This window comes from Odontesthes bonariensis, chromosome 7 (assembly GCF_027942865.1).
Source record: "Odontesthes bonariensis isolate fOdoBon6 chromosome 7, fOdoBon6.hap1, whole genome shotgun sequence".
Classification (NCBI taxonomy): Eukaryota; Metazoa; Chordata; class Actinopteri; order Atheriniformes; family Atherinopsidae; genus Odontesthes; species Odontesthes bonariensis.
This window is the reverse complement of record NC_134512.1, coordinates 8,340,734-8,362,994: the sequence shown is the minus strand read 5'-3', so window position 1 is coordinate 8,362,994 and position 22,261 is coordinate 8,340,734. Positions and strand designations below refer to the sequence as shown.

Genomic DNA, 22,261 nt, shown 5'->3' with positions numbered 1-22,261 from the left:
CAATCCTAACTGAACATCTGGATAAAACCTGGCGACGGTTACAGTACAGGTGACAGAGAATGAAACGGTGAACACAAGCCATCTCCAAATCTTGGGAAACTGTAGCCGCTCACACCTCATATATTTCAATGTTACCAACTAGAATGAGCTGCGTGGGAGAGATTCAAGAGAAGAAGAGGAGATGTTGAAAGAGAAAGCAGGTGCAGACGTAAAACTGCAGTGGATGATCTGTGATGGAGGCTTATCCTGATTACCTTCGACATAAAGACAAGCAGAAGGGTGCTCTCACTCACTCACAGCAGGCGAAAACAATCACAGTGTGCAAGCTGTAAAAGCTGCAATATGTGAAAAAAATACATCAGACTATAGCTGATAAATCACTTCATCCACTGTCCCAGTTATTGATTGGAGTTTAATCTGCAACGTAATTATTAACTTAAGCTGTAAATAAAAGCAGTAAAAACAACTTGAGATGTGTTAGTATTTTGTTCTCCTGTGCAACCTAACACACAAATATATGGATGTCAGTTTTGCAATTTTGTCTCTTAGCATACAGCACAACACACAACTGATTTCAAATCATGCAATCCAGATGTGACTGGGGTGTAGCTGTTCATTTTTAATTAAAGAGTATTAACTCAAATGTTAATTTAGTTGTAAGACTTCCAGGCACTTTTCTAAACAGTCATTCTGTTTTCACGCAGGATTAAATGCGATCAGATAACTGTCTGAGGAGCAGTTTCACAGCCAGGTGTCTTCTTGTTATTTTCTGACATGATTAAACATCTGGAGTGAATCCCAAGGGTTCAAGGGAACTCTCGCTATGCAGTCCAAAGAGATGTTGATGCAAGTGTGGAGGCCACCATTAGGTTGAAAAAGACGAGGCAGACCTACCAAAAAAGAAAGCAGCTCAGCAACATCAGGAGGCCTGGAAGACTGCAGAGGATGAAAATTATCTTTAGACCCAGCTCAGTCAGAACATCCTCCATGAGATAGGTGTATCATGGCCGTAGACGGCCAACAGACACACTCACAGATATTAATACAAAGTATTTTGATTTTCATCTGCTGCATTGGTGATGGCATGGACATGTATGCCGACGTAGGCCGATAATGTGACTGCTGATAAAATAAACAAGGTGAATTATGAGGCGTGTCATTTCTGCTCATATTCAGTCGAATGCTGAAAAACCGATTAGAAAGTAACCTGCAGCACACATGGATAACATGGGGGCTTCTTAGAGTGAAGAAAAAGAATATGCATAAAGGCAGGAGTCATGCCGTTAAACTCAAACCAAGCGAGTGTGATTTTCATGAACAGACACGGCAGACCAAACTGAGCGCAGAAGGATCCACAAGCATGCAGCAACACAGCAGCTGCATAAAAGGCTTGACAAAGACCTCAAGGGATTTGGTGACATCCATGGTTTCCAGGCCTTTGGCAGTTCCTGAGAAAGAAATTTCAAAATAATAAATGCATTAATAAACATCTAGATTAACGCTAAAAGTCACTTCCATCACATAAAAAAATGTGTTGACTTACTCATGGTTTTTTGTTAACTTGAGGTGAACCTCCCCTATGTGATCTTTGTGGTAATCCCTTATCAATTAAGCATATATCTTGCTCTGCCCTTAAAATAAAAAGGCAGCAGTTTTTTAAAGAAGGTACTATAGTAGGTATTTTTAATAAGGTCCCACCTTTAAATATTTTAAACTTTTTAAAGTGCATTGATGTGAACAAACTTATTTAATGTATTTTATTTATTAACTTCATTGTTGGTATTTAGTGTCAAGTGCAATGTATTACCTGTATTAGCCATGAAATAGCCATAACAAACAATATTCCTGAGGCAACGACTCCCTCTTGTGGTCAAAAGTAGAATCAACTCTTGAACTGTGTGAGGGTACAAAAACATGAAATGGCAAAAACTGAAGCAAAGAAGACACATGCTGCGATTTCATCTGTGAGTTTTATTGTGAAACCTATAATGTACTCTACACAAGAGTGCACAGGCCTTACAGAACATGCCCTGCATGCATCAACATTTTCATTATAATCTACTGCTCCTCTTAAAAAACCTCAATGGAAACAAAATGTACAAAACTAAAATTATAAGTAGAGTAAGAAAGGCAAGTAAAAGATTTTTAAAAACTTTTCCTAATGCTATTTATTATAAAAAATGATCACAGAAAAAAGAGAAACACGTGAAACAACTAACTTATTAATACAATTTTACAGAGAGAAGCAAAGTAAAGACAGACTGAAATATAGTGGAATGCCCTACAGAGAAATAGACAATTAGTCCAGAACAAATCACATCCTGCAGATGTTTCTGTGCATTTATTATCTGTTACATGCTCTCCACAGAAGGGGAGGAAAAATGTTTTAAACATTTTGGAACACTGAAACACAGTAAGGTACAGCAATGAAACAAAAGCAGAAAAGAACTGAGAGGGGAAACAAAGGGAAGAAGAAGGCTGGAGGAAAAGCAGAGACAGAGAAGAAATAAGTAAGCAAGAATAGCCCAGGAAGTCACCTCCAACTCATGACAACAAGCAGCACAAAAACTAGAGCTGAGAAAGAGAAATGGACTCAGTGGCCCAATCTAGGTCAGGAGACACAATGCCAGCATTGCCCCTCCTCAAAATCCTTCCATCCTCCCTTTTTCCTTTCTTCCTTCCCTCGCTCCTCCTTTTCTACAGAATACTGCACCTCCTTCTCATCTCATTCTCTCATTTCCCCTTTTCTCCCTACTCACCACCGTTCTTATTACCATGCTTTTACATTTTTTTTTCCACAAAAGCCTCCCTCCTCCTCTCATGCCTGACACTACTAAATCAGCAACATGTGGGTTTAATGGAAACCAGACCTTGACCCATTCTTCTGCAGCCTACAGTCTTTTCCCTGGTACTTATAATTAGCTTAAACTCTATTTATTTCATTTAAAGAGAGGTGATTCAGAAAGGATACCATTGCTAAATTTTCACTCCTCAAAGGGTAACAAAGTAGAGATTTTGAAAACACAACAACTCTTCTTGATTCTTCTCATAAAGGAGGAATAATTCCCCGAACTGGCACCGGTCGTATATCAATATGTCTCCGCTGGGATTGTGTTTTTAGTGTTGCAGTCTGAGAAGTTAGCATGGATGTGGTGGGAGGAGGGGAGGCTGGAGCCTGTGTGTCTGTGCACGAAAACTCTATGTGCCTCTGTAAGTAGTGTGTGTGTGTGTGTGTGTGTGTGTGTGTGTGTGTGTGTGTGTGTGTGTGTGTGTGTGTGTGTGTCTCACATGTGGACATGTATGCACAAATGAGTACAGATAGGGGCTTTTTGAGATCATGTGACGCCAAAAGCATATGCGAGCAAGGGGGGGACATAAAGTGGGAGTGGGAGTCGGACAGTCGCGGATACGCAGCTGTCCAACATTCCTGCACTAGACGGAGCGTCACTGAAAGAGCTCTGCTTTGCACAAACACACATACATGACTGCAGAGAGGAAACAACAGCAAAACAAAGACAACAAAAACAGAATTAAAAGTGCAAATGATCTGTTCTAAACAGAATCAAAAGAGTCACGATTGGTTGAAGCACCTTTGTCAAACATATGGAAGACTTGCTCATATTAACATGTACTAATTTTAATGGCCAAAGCCCTCATGTGTCTGTGTATGTGTGCTTCTGTGTGTATGTGCTCTATCGACTTTGTCTGCAATTGTGCTACAAAAAAATTCACTCCAATGACCCTCCTCTAGAATTGACAGAAACGGACATTTCAAGTGTGTCGTGTGTCCTTTACAGCACACCCAAAGTCCCTAAAAGATCATACTTTCATGACGTGATGGATATACAGTCATTTGAAAAAATGTACACCCTCTATCAACCGTAAGTTTGACGTATCTGGACATTAAAAACAAACCAACAAAAAAAGGTCTTAAAATTTGGTAAATCCAACCTAAGATGAACAACAACAAATGATATATTACAATATGTCATCATTTGTTTAGGAAAAACTAAGCCAATATGTAAAAGCTGTGTGTGGAAAAAAGGAAGTCCATCAGTACTGCTTCCTGGAATTAGGAGGATAAGAAGCAGCCAATGAGCTACTGATCCAATACATTTGATTCATTCACTATCAGCAAGAATGAGCACCTCTATAAAAACAGATGTTGTGGCAGTTTGCTGATCTGGAGCAATCAGGTGTGTGTTAAAGGTGGATTATTTACCAGATTATCTGAGGAGGGACACATTTTACTTTCCTTTTCAAAATCAGATTTTTTTTTAAGTCTATTTTTTTCTGTTCTTTTTTGCTTCATTGAGAGGACAACTGTGAGAGGGGGAGAAAAAAATAAGTCTTACTGCTGATCCTGTGCGGTACGGTCAAGAATTGATGACTCATATACCTTTATATGTGCACAGTTATGTTAATATATAACTAAAGCTGAGCTGAGTTACTGTTTGCATTACTCGACTGGCTCGGATCTGGACATAAACACGATTGCAAACATATTAATGATGTCGCCTTTTTCACAGATGCCCTTGTTAACCTGCCACTGTTCTTCTTTGTTTATTCACACATACCAAACAAAGGAAGCTCAGCAACACATGAATACAAACAGCAAGCAATCAGCTGACAAAAGTTACAGCTACAACATAAGCTGTATCTACGTTCATGACAGCACAATTAGAAAAAGACCGAACAATAATTGTTTGGAAGGGTTGCAGGAGAAAGCCCCTTCTCTCTAAAAAGAACATGGCAGCACAGCTTAGGTTTGCAAAGCTGCATCTGAACAAACCACAAGGCTTCTGGATCAATGTCCTTTGGACAGACCAGACCAAAGTGGAGATGTTTGCTCAGAATGCACAGCAGCACGTTTTTGGAGAAAACCAAATACAGCACATCAGCACAAACACCTCATACCAACTGTCAAGCACGGTGGCGGAGGGCTGATGATCTGGGCTTGTTCTGCAGCCACAGGAACATGGTCCAGTCAAAGTCCAGACCTTAACCTGGTTGAAATGCTGTGGTGGGACCTTAAGAGAGCTTCGCATAAACAAACAACTACAAACAACAATGAACTGAAGCAACATTGTAAAGAAGAGTGGCCCAAAATTACTCCACAACCATGTGAGAGGCCGATAACATCTTCAAGTTATTGCTGCAAAAGGTGGTTTTACAAACTGCTGAATAATGGAGTTTTCTAGTTTTTCACACACTGCTTCTATATTTTGGCTTAGATTTTGAATAGAAATGAATAAGGGCATGGTGTCATTGTTCATTTAAAGACCTGGAATGGACTGGATAATTGTTAGTAGCCCTGATACGTAAAAACTCAGAACTAAATTAGGGTGTACCTTCTTTTTCATGACTGTTTTCATAAGAAAAACTACTTCAGACATTTGGAAGGCACAGAAAAAAAACTTGGCAAAGCTACATTCAAGGGCAGAATGAGGGAAACTTTGGCCCCACAGACGCTGACTTCACCACTTTTTAGCATTTCACATGAGCAATAAAAATTCTCACAATGAATAACAAGGCCCAAAACATTGAGGTAACTCATCATCAGCTTTCTGAAGCCCCAGAATTGTGTAATTCTCCCTTTGCCCACACCTTAAGTAAGAATCTGACGGCAGTGACTGACCCAGACAAATGATGAATACCCGTTCTATCTCTTCTAATTCTATGCATCACACCCAGTCCTGCATTGACCGTTTGCAGTGCACCAAGGCCCTTGGTGTCTCTTTGTTCTGCAGAGTCCTGAGGATTACATAGATTAGGACGAGGATGCACAGGATGAGCACCAGAGGAACAGTCACCATGATCAGAGTCATGACTTTAGATTCATCGTCGGCCACTGTTACGACTACATTCACCTCTTTGTCCTCCTCTTCCTCTGTGCTGTCAGGCTTAGTAGTTTTCTCTTCCTCTGACTTTGTGTCTTTGTCCTGGCCTCTGTCTGGCTCCTTGCCTCGGTCTGAAGGGTTAACTGGTTTATCAACTGGTTTATCCTCTGGTTGCTGCTCCGTGTCGATGTCGGGCTTTGGGTCGGGGACCCCCACACAGCCCATGAAATCCTTCAGGATAGAGCGAGGATAGCCTTTGTCTGCTTCTTTTCTGTGGTTGTCAAACCTCCAATAATTGGTACCTTTGTAGAAATATGTGTAAGCTGCAAGAAAGGAAGATGCAAAAGGTTATAGTAATCGAGTAGATTGAAATATAGAGCTTGTAGAGCATTAAAAAGCCCATATTATTCTCATTTGTGGCGGTTAATTCTATTTCTGGCATCTTATACTGTAAGATTACATTAGATTCCATTATTTTCCTCATCCTTTACATTGCTGCAGCTTCTTCCTTCTCTGTTCGGTTTGAAAGTGCCTCATTTTAGATTCTGTCCCGACAAGGCCCCCATTCGAAGGTCCCAGCGTTTAAATCTGTTCTGTGCGTGTTTAATACTGAACTTTGACAAAGATAATGTTGATATTAGACAGCCAAATTCGGTACAATCCACTAATTTCAGTCCTTCGATACCGGTTTGCTATTTTTGGGAAAAGGCATTTAGGTTGCAAAACCAAGACAATAACTAATAGACCTTAAGACACTAAATGAAACCCCTTGTTAATCAAAAGTTGGTTTGTGAGAGGATTTACATCAAAATCATATCAGTCTTTTAAACTTGACGCCATCTTGAAAAGCTGTTAGCTTATTTAGCTTATTTTAGCAAAAAGAGTGAAAACAGGAGGATACAGCATGCCTGGTTCTGCTCAAAGATACAAAAAATACCAAGGAACAGGCTTACAACTAGATTTATTCATACTTATTAAACTTGTATCTGTGTCTAAACTACTGAGTTTTAGATGTGCATGCACTTAGGATCTGGTTTCCCCCAGTTTCTGGTCTTTATGCTAAACTTAAATTTAGCTTCTCAGGAAATAGTCATCAGCTAAGTTATCAACTGATAAGTGTTCCTTCAAAACTTCCTCATTTACTTAAAGGGGTAAAAACTATAAGTTATTATTCAAACAAATAGCAAGCACTGGAATGTTTCTTTAGAAAGTGGTTTAGCCTTCTCACACTCCTCAACATGAGCAATGTTCCCACATTTTTCACTATAGTGACTTTTGTTAAAGTCAGACATTACACCATAAATCTGTCTATATAAAACTATAAAATTGTCAAGTCACAAACGCATAAGACGTATTGCCTTCATGCATTCGCTGCCAATATGATGCAACTAAAACAACATCATCTTGAGGTAAATTTCTGCCTGAACTTATGGTTCTGCGGTGGAAACAGGGCTGCTTGCAGAGACAGAGTTTGGGTGGAGATGAGATCTGACTGTTACTGAGTGGAATTAAAACAGCTCTGCTTCAAATCTAATTTCCAAAGGAAGGACGGGCCAACACTCAAACCAGAGCTCTCATTCCACTCTATTCGTCTCACCCTTCTTGCTGCTCTGTTTGCTTCGGCCTATCTCGCCTCCAGTATATTGTTTTACACACCCCATTTCAACCCGCTAACCTTGCTCTATATCCCTTCCTCCAAGTCTGCTCCGTGCAGTCCATCTATGCTGTTTTTCTCCTTCCAACACTGAACGCACAGATTTCCGGTGCTTGTTGTAATTTTCATAAACAGAAGCTGCTCTGATGTCCCCTCCTCCGAACTAAACTGCCCAGTTTAAAGGCATTACTTACCACCATCATCACTGAGGAAGGCTCCCTTGGGGGAGAGAGGGATCCTGCCCCATTTGCTTATTGATTGGGGGAAGTTGCTGTCTGTAGTCCGGGTCTTCTCATTATAACTCCAGTACCTGCAAACAATACGATTTATCAAGAAGTCTCCTAATAAATTTTAAAAAACTCTAATAATAATAACAAGTCATAATGATGAATTAGAAGGAAAATATTTTTTCTGTTCTCATATCTTGTTGCGTGTTTCCACATTATTATACCTGTCTCCTGTGAAGAAGTATGTGTATCCATTGGGCTCCCACCAGATAGCTGTATCGATCTTGTGTGTAGGAAGTCCTCGTCCATACTCATACAAGGGCTGCGGGTACCCTGGCAGCACATCAGCCTCCCTGAAGACCCAGTATCTATCATCTGTAGGGGCAAAGGGACAGTTACTTCTGTAATGAGACTGTACAACATACAATATAACCGTCCCAAATAGGTAAGAGAGCATAAATACAAGACAAAACGAATAAGCAGAGACGAAAAGCACAAAGAAAAAGTAAGACCAGATGAAAGAAAGCAATAGCCAGAACACATTTATGTGTCATGGGGTTTACTCACTCCAGAGGAAAAATAAAAAGGACAAGTACAGTGATTTGGTAGGAATAAGCAAATTTTCCAAGATTTCCTTATGTGAAAGCTAATTTCTCCCCTAAACCTAACCTTTGGACACACTTTAAGCCACTTTCCACTTCCACTGCCAAGAGACTGAAAAATGGTGTACTGAACCTCTGCTGATAGGCGTTCACATAGAGTGAAATACTTTTGCTAGTGCACCCCTGGTTGAAAATTCTTACCATGCATAGTTAGAAAACAGATCTCCAAAAGGACATCTGCCTCTAAAGGTAAAAGCATGCATATGATGCATTGACTTTGAATGGTTTTATCAGCTTGTTACAGCGATGGCTTGTCCACAGACATTGCTAGGAAAGAACAGGTGATACAAATTTCGAAGCTTGATAAAAACTCAGACTCAAATTTTCCAATAGAACTGCTCATGGGATCAATTAAAAGGCAAATTAAAGGCCTTGTTCGACCCAAAGGACCATAAGGATCATTTAGCAGACTCTGGAGAGGTGATGCTGTGTCCCGCTCAGCAGCAACACCAACAAAATCATCATCCTAATGCCTAATCGGAAGTAATAACTACAGCAAAAGATGTTTTCAAATCAACTTTTAAACAAGAAAGATGTATTTTTGTCAACTAGTCATTTGAACTTATGAAATTAAAGACAAAGTTTTTAGCAGTAATGAGAAAAAATGGATGTCTGGAGAAAAATATGAACACAATTTTATGAGAATGAGCACCTCTCCTTCTGAAAAAGAAAAATGGACAGGTAGGAGCTAGAAGTGACCATATTTGGACATGAGAATGAACATATGCATCTCTGAGGTTCGGCATCTACTTTAATTATGGAATCATTTTAGAAACACCTAAGCACGCTGTTTAAGAGAATGAATCTAGTTCATGACTTGTAGGAAAAATCTATTGACTGAATACTTAAAGGATCATCTTGTATTTAGTGTAGAAGTGAATTGATTATGTTTTAGTCTTGCTCTGAATAATAGGAAACTGGAAGAGGGAATAATACCACCAAATGACAACCAAGAGTTGACTACTTCATGAGGCAAGTTAAGTTAAATGAGAGCTCTTTGGAACCAGAGAAGTTCTGAGCCAGGCCCCTGCAGACAATTGAGGTATTGTACTTTTAAAGCCTTTCATAGCTGACTTCATGTCTAAGACCTGGTGGCAACAGTAAGCCCACCTTTAATAGTTTATAGTTTTCTCTCAGATCCACTGATTATTATGGCTTCACAAACCTAAGATAGCAACAGCCAAACCAATAGATAATGTTTTGGTACCTAAGTTCATCTTATAATGGGGTTATGCTGTGAATTAATCACATTTTGGTCTCGCTTTGGACGTGCTGCAGCCAGCGGTGTGGGGAACATTTCACTGGAAAAAGGAAAAATAGATTAAGCACCAGGAAAGTCTGAAAGATATACTAATAAAAAGCTCTGACCCAAACTAAACACCATTGAAAATCTATGGACAGATTTCAGAGGAATGATGAGCAGAAAATCTCTACTTGAAGCCTTTTAAGGGAAGAATGGATAAGAATCCTCTTAGCTGTATACAGAAAGTGTTTACAAAGTAAGATGCTTGCTAAATGTCCTTAAAAATCAACTTCAGCTCATTTTTAACTTCTCAAGAATGTGAACAAACCACAAAAGCAGGTATCAGTATTGCACACAACTCTTCCACGGCTTAATGAGTTTAAATCTGTGATCAAAAGCTCCAGAAATCTCTACAATGCATGACAAATCAGCGTGAGGCCTCGGTGTAAAAGAATAAGAACCACAGCTGTTTGCATCTGGAGCAGTGTAGTGCAGAGAAGGCTGATGCAATCCTCCTGCTCTCTCATGAGAGGATTGCATCTGGAGTGCACTGGGCCAACAACAGCTGCCACGCTGCACTCGTTCATGACACCCAGTGAACCCGCAAACACACGTTAAAACTCACAAATGTAGTGATGCAAAGACACACAAACATAAAACTGCCTCTTAATCTGCAGCCAGATTGTCAGTGAATCATTTGGCTAAAGGGAGCGCTTTCTTTTTCATAGCCCTTTTAATGTTTTCTAACATTTCTGTGTGTGTCTGTCAGATATGAAAAACTGTAGCTGTGCTGAATTATTACCATTTCCTCATAAATCAAGCTGTGTGGCGAAAAACTGCTGTGTTTGCACTGTTTCCTTTCTATCTGACCAGCTTAAATCAAAGCACAGGCTTGTGTATTCCTCCTCATTTTGTGTTTATAGGTTATACTCTTAAAATGCTCCACACTGGCTCCAGCAAAAGGGGATGCAGAAGAAGGAAACAATCCAGGTGTAGTGCATTTCAGCAAGGGGCTTTATTATCAAAAAAGTTTAGGAAACACCTCCAAAAACTTATATAATCTGCTCAGCCTGAGGGTGCTGCGCTTGTGAACTAACAGATTTTATTGATAATAAACAGGCGTGACATACCTTTAAAAAAGACAAATTTGCCATCGTGGCGTTCGTAGGCTGCGTCAATATCACTGGGGAGGCCGATCCAGAAGACGGATATCGGCATCGGGTAATTATCCAGGACTCGGTTCCTGCGTACCCGCCAGAACCAGCGACTCTGTAAAAGAAAGCAAAATAATGAGGTCTGCTGTTCATGCGGACAAATTATTGTCACAATTTGCACAAGCCTAAGCAGTCTAATAGCTTTTCCTGTGCAAAAGTCTCCGTCATCAGGGCTTTATTCACCTTGAAAACAAACATTTCCCCCCTCAGCATGGTCACTGTGTCAAAGTCTCCATCACAGATGTTAGGGGGCTGGTTGTCCGGCAGCTTGGGAGGCCTGGGTGGAGGAGGGGTGTCTTTTCTAACCGGCGGGGTGACAGGTTCTGGCTCAGGCTGCGAGTCGGTGAGAGTGGAGGTGGGGAGGGTAGGAGGTGAGGTGGGGCTTGGCTCTGGTTCGGCTGGGGGATCCAGGCTGCCCTCGGTCGGGTCTGGCAATTCAGGTGGAGAGTTGGTGGGTGAGGAGGAGGTGGGCTCACCTTCAGGAGTAGAGGGGGAGGCGGGGGGGTCATCATTGGGTTCGTCATCATTGGGTTCGTCATCAGGGGCGGGAGGAGAAGTGGGTGAAGCATCAGTGATTAGTGGAGGACCTGAGAAAGAAAAGACGGGGGTGCTGAGAGCAGTAATGGTGCAGACTGAACCTCACAGCCAAATGGAAAAACTGCTCCATTCTGAATGAAAGAATCCCTGCAGGCTGGCTGCGGGACTTTATGCATTCATTATTTCTTTTATACTCTTGTCCCTTTCCCTTACAATATCCTCTCTATCAAAGCGAGCCCAATGTTCCATTTTGTGGAGTGACTTAAAGCTCATTTGACTGAGTGTCACTGTGCTGCTGCTGCCTGGAAAAAACCCCCAGCTCTGCTGGTTGCTAAGAGAAGAAAACACACAGATACAGCCAGTTACATAACATGTGTGGACAGCTGATGGGCTTGAAGGTGTATTGTGTTACAGGAGGCAAAAATATAGCAAGGAATAAATCAAAGTCAATCCTGGCCAGTAACTCAGCTATCGCTGAGTGGAGAATTTCAGCCTTTGCAGCAGTTTAGTATTCATTTTTGGACAGCAATAGTGCTCATGATGTTTTCATTTTCAAGAGTCCTCATTTTCCATTGACTTCTTAGCATCTTAAAGTGGTACAATGTGCATTAAAGTTCAAGTCAAAGTATGTTAACCAAGAGTGTTCAAATAACTTTATGGTCACTAATCTCACTTAAAATGACCCTTTTTTGGTTAATTGCTGAAATCTTGTGTTTGATAGTGTTGTATTTGACTTTCTGTACACACACAATGGAATTTTTGTATAAACTAAATAGTTTTTTTTAGACGCCTTGGAAAAGTTCCCAAAGGGATGAAATGATGGCAGGCTATTTCCGTCACAGACAATGGAGATGTGTCAGTTGCTCGCAGTGGAAGTTTGTCATTGTTTCCATTCAAAGAAAGGAAGATGCCCTGCTCAGAATGCTTGCCGTTATGTTTCAGTGTTAGAAAGTATACAATCCAAACATCACAAATGCACATCAGTCAAATTAATTTAATCTAAACTTGGGAAAACCTGTCGACACAACACTGAATATGTCCTAATAATCGTGATTGATACTTAAATGTGTTAGGAAACAGGACATTAGCATTAGTTAGATGTGAATGTAGTGTTGTTCCTTGCATGTCAGCAAGCATATAAGTACAGTAAGTAGGGTCAATGTGACTTGGTTAACACTGAGCATGTGCAGAAATACCCATTTCTTGTTGACAACAATTAACTGTGGACCATCCTATAAGTGTACTCCATTGCAGTTACTATAATAAGAACAAATAGGAGTCTGACGCCCACAGTTGGCCACATGTGGGTTGGTAAATGAGTACACGTCTGATATTGATTCTCCTAATAGCTCTGTTTCTTCTCTACAAGCTCAAGGGGAAAATATCTGTTTCATCAGCAGCTAAATGCTACAAGACATCCAACAGTTAGCTGCTTACTTCATCTGTCTATTGTTTGAGGCAGTGCAGGTTGTTAGGGCTGTGAAAGGTGGTGAAAGCTTGCTAGCTGCAAACAGCAGCCATGTGATGGGTTAAAAAAAATGGCCGATGACAGGAGGGACAGAACCAAGATAGTAGCGAAAATGTTCTGTAGAGGTGAGACAACTGCATGTTGTATTCTGCGGGGATTTATCACCGCAAGTGGTCTTTTTCAAATGACCGTCATTTGAGCCATTGTTTGTGTTACAATATCGCTTAATGCAACTAATCATTGCTGAACTTTGTTTCTACTTGATCTTTGAAATGCTTTAAATAATCCCCTTTTTGCCAAATGATTCATGCAGGCTCACGGACGCAGAGATCTGCGTATAATTTTGGTGCATTTACATGGCAGCTACTTCAGGCAATCAGCGCCCCAGCACTTATCTAGAATATGCAAACTCCCGTAAATTCCCAGTAAATCTAATCGTAAGTAAACAGATGAGTGGTTTACAAAAGAAAACTGATCTGGTCGGCAGAAAACAGCAAAGCTTTTGGTTCTTCTATGAAGAAGTTCTACAAAAAAAAAACAAATGTTTATTTCCACCAATAAAGTTTACGCTGCGTCGGTCTCTATTTAGTCATCAGATCCTTTGGCTCCACCAGTCATGGATTTCCTCCATCAGATTGCTTTAGATCTGTTTAATAAAGGAAACTACTGTATAATTTCTGGGAAAACATTTGCCTCCCGGTATTTACAGCACAGAGCCTACAAGATTTTTGTTCACTTCTCCTTTGCCAGAACTCAATTCTATTCTGATGCAACTGTAAGTGTGGGCCCATTGATGAGCCAGAACTGTGTGGGTGTGGAAAGATCTTGGTTCTGTTGAAACTACAAAAACATTCCCAAACTGAATCAGACTTTTTGCTCTATTATTTGACACTAGAGTTGTGACCTGGACAAAACGGCATGCAGTTAAAAGGAAAAGGCACGACACAAAGGAAACCTTTATAGGAAAAGAATGTCTTTAGGTGTTAAAAAAAATAGCTGAAACAAATCTGAAAGATGAAACATACATGTCAAGAACACATGCATACACTCTTGTGCTTTTTTCAAATACACGCAAATATCTCATGTGTCAATTAACAATGCCATCCATTCAGACAGAAAAAGATGAGTGCATGATAACAGCATGCATGACATGTCATTCTGAGTGAGGTCCACTGTCTGCTGCAGATGCTCATGTGCACAATGCTTCTTTTCAAACCTTCTTGTCTTCATTTGACAAATTTCCAGATGTAATATACAAGTATGAGTGTGATGTACCCTCAAATTACAGCTGACATTCTGCCCTCTAACCTCACAGTGGTTTCAGAGCCAAAGATTCTCGAGTGTGAAGCCAAGACGTGGTGTTCACTGTTTGTTTTTTCTTTTTTGTTTTGCCGTCTGTCCCCTGCACACAATCCACAGGCAGCGTGAGGCTGTTTGTGTGACCCTGCAGAACAATGGCTGGAGGACAGATAAAATCCTCGAAAGAGGGGAGATTAGTTCAAATGGTTGAAAAAGCCGTTGTTGAGGTTGTTGAATTGGTCTTACATGTTAATCATGACTTACAAGATTAAATCTAAATAATAAGAACAGAAAAAAAACTATGAAGACAAACGCAAGAACACGACTGTGTTACAGCCTTATAAGTGAACAAGTCGGCAATACAGCATCAAACAGGTGGCATGGCAACATTTCAGCCAGATTGTTTTGTTAAAATTAGTCAAAGTTAATAAAAGTCAATTCATTGTTATTTGGGGAGTGTTCAGATGGAAAGAAATCTCTACAAAAATGTTACTCATACTGAGCAGTGCCAGCGTGCTTTTGTAACACCAAAAAAAAAAAAAAAAAAAAACACTGGAAAGTTGCGCAAGCACATTTTACCATGAGGATAATGAGCTGAATTTGATGAAAACTTGGCTCCTGATGAACACAGGCTAACAGTTCTGCAGCTAATAAATTTACATCAGTTAGTGTGTCCACAATATGACCAATGTAGCTTCTTTCATTCCACACAGAGCAAGATGGATATTTCTGCAATACATCACATAAAATACTGCCATTACAGGATCACAGCAGTCTTGAGTGAAATGGATTGTTTTGATATAGAGCTGTTATGGTTAAATGGACCACTTAATGTGTTTTATACTAGTTTCGTACAGCACTTTTCTCACTACACAAATACAGAACTCTTTCTATCACAAACACCCACTCAGCACAGGCACATCAGCGGTAATCATGTCTTAACCAAGAACACTTCAACATATGGAAAGGAGAAGCCAGAAGCTGAACAACAAACCAGTTGGTTAATGGATGATCCAGTCTACCGCTTAAGCCTCAGCCACCTCCAGCTGTTTAACCAAATTCTGGTGGTAGTGACTTTAAATAACTGTATTGTCAAAGACTGTGGTAGAACAATATGTGCTTCTCACCATATATGTACTGTATTCCTCTGATGTCATCATCATGCAGTGTGAAGTTTTGCATGTGAATCCATTGGTAAAAAGGAGCCATCGTAGCGCTGGGGTTATCAGAGTGCTCCAGACCCAGAGCATGACCGAGCTCATGGACTGCAACCAGGAAGAGGTCGATACCTACGAGACAAGTGAGACACGCTCAGCTTGAACCAAGTCACCAAAGAGTTCTGAGATGTGAAAAAAATGCACATTTATGGAATGTGCATTTCCTACACAGATACTGCAAAAGTGTGACAACCTGCCCAACAAAGAGAACATTTCAATTAAAATCATGGAAATAACTTCTGCAAATACAGTCAGATTATGTCAGCAAGAGATCAATGAAGCTACAGCTGTCGAAGAATTCAATTTTTAGTTGTTTACATTTGTTCAGAAAACCTTTTAGGCTGTAGCACAGTTAATTAACATGAAACACAACCACAAAAAAAAACAAAACAAAGCAAATAATTACAGAAAAAAGAAAAATTAACCCACTGACCCTCTGGATTCTCATTGTTCAGTGTCCACGGCTCATCAGCATCAAAGTGTGTATCTCCGCCTATTCCTGGTCCAGGATAGTAAGCATGGGCCAGAGACCCACCCTCACCATCAAACAGTGACATATCACCATGGAAACCAGAGGCAAACAACATAAGGATGTCGCTGAGCTCCGCCTGGCTGCCATTGATGTTGTTTTCAGCAGGTAGCTCCTTGAAGGTGAGCGGCGTGACCCGTCTCCACACTTCGAAGGCCCTGCGGATCGCATCGTAGGTCCGCTCCTCTCCCAGCGAGGAGGGCATACGTTGGTTCATTATACTGGAACCAGAGGAGCAAACTTATCAGCGCTGCAATGCGAAACATTCTGCTTGACGGTTGTTTTACTTCCGTGTGAAAGTGTTGGAAACCTGTAAGTGATGTGGTCTTTGTCCCACTGCTTCCCAGTGAGGGCGTAGCGCTTCTTTCTGGATGCATGAAACTGCAGCCCTGGTTTTCTGTCAGGGAGGCCACAGCGAGGTCGACGCATTGCCCTGCGTGGCCAAACACACACAAAAACAGAGGCTATTAAATGCAAGCCAGGTCACTTCCCTTCATGCAGGTAAGCAGCTTATGTCAAAGCAGAACAGACATAAGTAGATCTGATGTTATTCTTTAAAAAAATACAGCAGCCATAATGATAAAATAACCAACTATACACACAAATATATATACACAAAAAATGATGCAAAGATCCGGCAAAATTAGTCTCATCAGTGATACAGACGTGATATACCCAAAATTTAATTATCACTTTATCGCAACAAAAATATCCCAATAATCTGAGACTATTTCTACAAACAGTGGTAACAATTTAAAAAAACAAAAACACAAGACTCATTAAATGTTGGTGCAGATCTTTTAAACTCCAAGAAAGCTTATTGGCTGAGGGCAGAGGGAAGCACTTCCCTTGGCTCCTCTCCATTTGGTATCATTACCATGTGTTGAGGGGAAATTACTCCAAGACATTTGGTGGCTGAGTTTTGTTGCTCTGTAATCTCAAAGCCTAAAACAATTATCACTGAATTTATCCTATAAAACGAGAAAGATGAGTTTTAAAAAAATGCAAATAAATTATGAGAATTATTTGTAATAGATTCATTGCTTTATTTTGTACTGTTGCCTGTCTGTGAGGGAAACAACACGACAGAGGAATGTGAGACTTACGCGATGGTAGCAGGGTTCATCTCACCAGTTACCTCCAGCCCATAGACACGCTGCATGTCGCTGATGGCTTTCGACAGAATCTGAGCTGACTGCATGGTAGACATCTGTCTGCTCGCCTGGGACAGGTAGCCGAACTGACGAAGCCACGCCTATGTGAAGACAACATGAAGTCAGACTTGCTTAAGCTGGTCAGAGGGATTTTTTTCACGTCAGCATGCGGTACAAATACATGAGTCTGACAGCAACAGAAGCATTTATTTAGCCAGGAAATAAAAACTATTTGTCTTGGCCAAGATAAAGAGCAGCATGAATCTATGGAGATAACACAATACAAACAGAAATCACCAAAAAGGAACTAAACAACATCAAAATGTAACACATGAAAAGCTTAAGACATCAAAACTTCCAAATAGTTCAATCACAATATCATTGCAAGCCAAGCAGGGCAGAATGGTCAATCAAGCATTTTTCAACAAGACATTTCTGTCCAACATGTTTAAAACCAGCTTAAATTCATCCAGTGACACCAATCGTTTGGATTCAGTTAGTTCTGCTGCTGAATCCAAGCAGAGACAGCAGCATGTTTAAAAACTTCTTTCACCATTTCAGTGCAGGCATTAGAGATGGATCAAAAGAATACTTCAGAACAAAGACAATCGTTTCCAGGACTTTTTAGAAGGATGTGGGTCTGTAGATAGCTTTCTTACAGCTTTATATTTGAGAATATATCAATGTTTGAGTCCACGGGAGGACAAAGAAGACCATCCAACCAGAACATGCAGGGTGCGGTAATGTGTAAGGAGTTTTTTAACCACTCTAACCAATGCATCGTCACTATACAGCAGCAGACATCAAAGTGGTGGCAACAGACTTGATTCTAACAACCAGTTGCTGAAAATCACATTTGAATGTGAGAAAATCATCAAGTACGATTCCTAGGTATATGCTGTTGTCTACAGACTCGCATATCCCTGAAAAATAATAAGAGACGGAAGATTCCAGTGCTTTGCTCTTGCATTTGAGAACATCGTGAGGTTTGTTTTGCTGGCATTCAGAACAAGTTTTAAATCTGACAGCTGACAGAGTCTTATTAGGTTTAGGTGCAGCACAGTAGATCACGCATCATCAGCATAAAATGTGGAAGTTGGCATTAGATACATCTCCATCAAGACTGTTGGTATAAAAATGAAAATACATGGTCCCGGGACCAAGCCTTGGGGTATACCCTTGGTAACACTGAGCTACGAGTTAGAAGTAATAACTTTTACTTCTACATTTGCATCCACACTGAGATAAATCATTTTCAGGCCATCCCAAAATATGTTCAGACAATCCTAGACGGATTATATTTTGTTATCTTAGTTACTAGAAACTATGTCAATTGTTCACGAACAAGTGATTCAAGAAACTTATCAAGGACAGACAACTTGTAGATGAGCCCATTGTTGTTTAGCTCTCCAGGAGAGAACAAAGGAAGATTTCCACAAAGAAGAAATTTTGTTTGCAAGTAATGTTTAATTAAAAAGATGTGTCAATGGTGATGCTATAAGATCAGCTTCCAGCTTTAAAAAGTATGGCTCCAGAATGAACTGGACCTGCTGCCTTTCTAATATCTAGGAGTTTGAGAGCTTTATGCACCTCTGAACTAAGTGAAAGAGTGACTCACATGTGGCTCATCTGAGCGAGGACTAGCAGAGTCTTCATGGGTAACAATGAGAGACTCAAACACGAAACCACAAGCAATAAAAAGGCTTGTTAAAACAACCAAGCATCTCAGCTTTATTAGAATTTTTTTTTGAGTCCTTAACAATACAGGGTGGAAGCTCCATCATTATTATGTCCAGCGAAGGATTTAATAGTTTTTCCAAATTTAAAAGGATTATTATGATTTTTAGAAGTCTCAGTAAGAAAGTGATCAACTTTGGCTTTAATGATAGCATCTGTTGCGTAGTTATCTAAAAAGCAGCTGGTCTGAATTGTACTTTGTTTCCCTCCGTTTTGCCATCGCCACAATATGCTTATAAATCAGGAGTAAACCAGGGAATATTTGTCTATAATATTAGTATAGACATCAGCAATGAGATACCCTCTTAGGACCTCGCGTCCACATGCGTGGACATCACATTTTGAGTTAAATTACCACAGTAGTTAATTCTGTTTAACTGTAGTTCCTCTAAAACTACATTATGTCAAAAAATGCTTAGTTTTTATACTAATGAGGTTCCAATAAGCCCAAAAAGCAAAGAGAAATAAAAAATGTATATCAAACAAAGAGCTCGGGTCCATCTTTTTTCCATTCACAGTGAGAGTGTGAACAAAACCATCCATCCATTTTTTATACCTGCTTATTCCAAACCAGAGTGACTGGAGTCTATCCCAGCTGTGGGGTGCATAATGGACAGATCGCCAGTCCATCACAAGGCGTGAACAAAACCTCGTTCTGAAAAATGTTTCCCATCAAGCTTATTAATAAGGTGAGGCTTAGTTTTAGGATTTTTTGTGTTTCTAACTGCAGCAGTGACAGAGTGGGTCACTGCTGTCATTTTGTTGTGTATTGACAAGGACAGTTACTTAGGATTAGATCAATTAACATTATGATTATCTATAAACAAGCCCTGGTCTAATAGCAGAAGAGCATCTTAGGAGTTAAAACAAAAGAGAAAGAGATATAAAACAGATGGCTTGCATTAACATTACGACATTCCTGCTCTTTCATTCTTGCACTGACAGCCAAGACGAGGAGAAGAGGATGGAAACTGGAAAACTAAAAGCTTTTTGACCATTTTTAAGATAAATGTGAGTCTGAGGTACACAAGATAAACACACAGCTCTGCATATGTGTGCCGCTGTCACAAAACACATTGAAACTTGCCTCGTTGTTTTTTATGTTTTCTGACAGTGAAAATGAGCGTTTAGAGCCACGTAGTCGGGCAAACAGGACGATGGCTCCTGAGGGGGAAGGAATCTGTCAAGTGTTAATATCTGCCCTTGAAGAAGCCTCAGCCGCAGAGCTGAAAAACAACACCGCAGGCTGTTTCACACAGCTGGATCATGAACTTTCATGTATGCACACTATGAACGCAAACCAGAACACACATGTAACACAGACCACTGCGCACGCACATGCAAAGAAAGAAAAGCCTTGGAGATTGTTTTTAGGCAAGTCTAGGCAAAACTAACGTGAGAGTAGGTTTATTTAGACAAGGCAGTGGTAGAACGCCATTATAAAGAAGGGCAGTACTAAGTGGACTGTGTCCACGCAGTTAAATACAATATTACTAATCAAAATGTTGAATATTTATTCAAATAAATTTTTAATTAAAAAATGGGATTCATCTGCCCCAAAATTACATCAATACTTAAAAAAAAAAAACATAAGACACAGTATTCAATTGATTTAAAAAAAAAAAAAAAAAAAAAAAAACTATGAAAACATTCATTCCTACCACTTCTATCATGTTTACACTTTTTTTTTTCACTTTCTAAGTAATCAACAGCTCTCAGATGGTTCTTAAATTCGTTTCACAAGCCTTTTGTCTCCATTTGGATTTAGGACAACTTTTTCTTTGTGACAGTCTGCAAGTTTTATAGGTTGGGAAGTTTCTTTGACATTACCCTCACCTTTAGTTCTCCACACAGTGTGAAAAACTGAGAAGTTTGTAGGAAAAACGCAGCAGTCAATATGCAGCACCGGACCTTGTAGCAACCAAAGGGGTCGATAACGGTTAATAGAAAACATTTTGAGGAGGTTCAGACCTGAGTCACAATGACAACCTGTGGAGGGGAACTTAAAATATGCCTTCCAATGTCAAAGTCCAAAGTCTGATCTTCAATGTGGACTTTAGATTAGATAGATAGATAGATAGATAGATAGATCTCAGACAACATGTTTTATATAGACATATATTGAAATAGAGTTAAAGTGTGCCCAACATGACTGTGTGTAAAAAAAAACAAAAAAAAAACACTTTACCTCAGCTTTGTAGCCTTCCTCCACATCTGCCACAAAGCCGCAGACCACCAGAGAAAAGAAATAAGCTGCTGGGATGATGATCTGTATCCACATTAGCTCGGATGCCATTTTCCTCCCTGACCACAGATGAAGACTTGAGGAGGGATGAAGATGAAGGTGATAAATACACCAAGCGCGTAAGATTTATTCTCGTCTCCTCCTCCTGTATTTATTCACAAACTTCCGCAGCAAGTGAGATATGAGCTCATGCTTGTGGAGCAGAGAAGGCTCGAAGATGTCCAACAATAAAGAGAAAGAGACGCACTAAAGTGCAATAAAAAATAGAAAGAACATCGAAGTGATTCTTGGTCGCAGGCAGTCGGACGACAGCAGCCTCGTGGCTCATCCAAACTTTCACGCCACTGTTTGCTTCATGCATACAGTGAACGCAGCTGGCACATGAAGAAGTCCTTGCCCCTTTCCTCTGCGACGTCCACAATGGCTGATCAGCCGCAGAGTGCAGTTAGAAATCCTGCTGCAAGTCTCCTTCTGCAAACACAAGCATCCGAGCACAGATATTAACCACGAAAAGTTAATCAGTTTCTCAAGTTAGCCTACTGCAGAAAACACACACGAAAGGTGACATCCGAAATGAACAAGGCAAATATCACGCTTGATCTGCGGTGTCAAGCACAAGGAGCCCACCTAAGCTCCCTTTAAAAAGAAAGCAAAAGCGACCGAAAACAACTTTCAGGCCATCGTCAAAACCGCAGAAGAGTTAAAGGATTTTTTTTTTTTAAGATTTCCAATGAGCAAGGCGTCCTCCCTCCGATAAAGCTGACCCACATTAGAGGGCCAGAGAAGGCGAAGCCATCTGCTGTTCATAACGGGAAACTGCAGCTGGATTTATGGTGGGATTTTAAAAATAGTTTTACAAAGTGAACCTCCTTAGAACAGGTAAAGCGCACGTGTTTCTAATCAAATCATTGTGCTCTTTGATTTACCAACCAGGATTACTGATTTAATGTGATGTATAGGTGAGAGTGGGGGTAGAATGAGCAGGGGGGGGGGGGGGGGGGCAAGTTGACCCACCCTCTGTATCCTGGCAACCGTGCACTTTTATTGTCATGTGACCATTCATTATGGAAGCAGCCATAATTTCTGTCCGACTGGGAGACGTGACAGCACGTGTGAAGAGTTAAGCACCTTTATTTAAAAGAAAAATGGTGACACAGATGTAATGGCCACTACATCAGTGCCTTTTTATCCAGGTCTATTTATTCTATTTAAGTATTTGTCAAGTTTAATTCAAT

The 22,261-nt window shown here is 40.3% G+C and overlaps 1 protein-coding gene across 1 annotated transcript; it reads right to left on the bottom strand.

The window, feature by feature from the left end:
* Nucleotides 1-1,951: 1,951 nt before the first annotated feature.
* On the bottom strand, nucleotides 1,952-21,783 carry mmp15a (matrix metallopeptidase 15a). Its single transcript, XM_075469348.1, has 10 exons — nucleotides 20,970-21,783; nucleotides 16,997-17,145; nucleotides 16,201-16,323; nucleotides 15,795-16,111; nucleotides 15,272-15,433; nucleotides 11,024-11,427; nucleotides 10,757-10,895; nucleotides 7,946-8,096; nucleotides 7,689-7,804; nucleotides 1,952-6,163 (listed from the first exon to the last, which is right to left on the bottom strand). The coding sequence occupies exons 1-10, from the start codon at nucleotides 21,075-21,077 to the stop codon at nucleotides 5,685-5,687; spliced, it is 2,148 nt and encodes a 715-aa protein (XP_075325463.1). The 5' UTR covers nucleotides 21,078-21,783; the 3' UTR covers nucleotides 1,952-5,684.
* Nucleotides 21,784-22,261: the final 478 nt, after the last annotated feature.

What these genes read in the sequence shown, in the direction of transcription:
- mmp15a (XM_075469348.1), bottom strand. Translation starts at nt 21,077, where the DNA reads ATGGCATCCGAGCTAATGTGGATACAGATCATCATCCCAGCAGCTTAT. An exon ending in GAACAATGAGAATCCAGAGG is followed by an intron (nt 15,434 to 15,794) that starts GTCAGTGGGTTA and finishes CTTGTCTCGTAG; the next exon opens with GTATCGACCTCTTCCTGGTT. An exon ending in TACTTCTTCACAGGAGACAG is followed by an intron (nt 7,805 to 7,945) that starts GTATAATAATGT and finishes TATTGTTTGCAG; the next exon opens with GTACTGGAGTTATAATGAGA.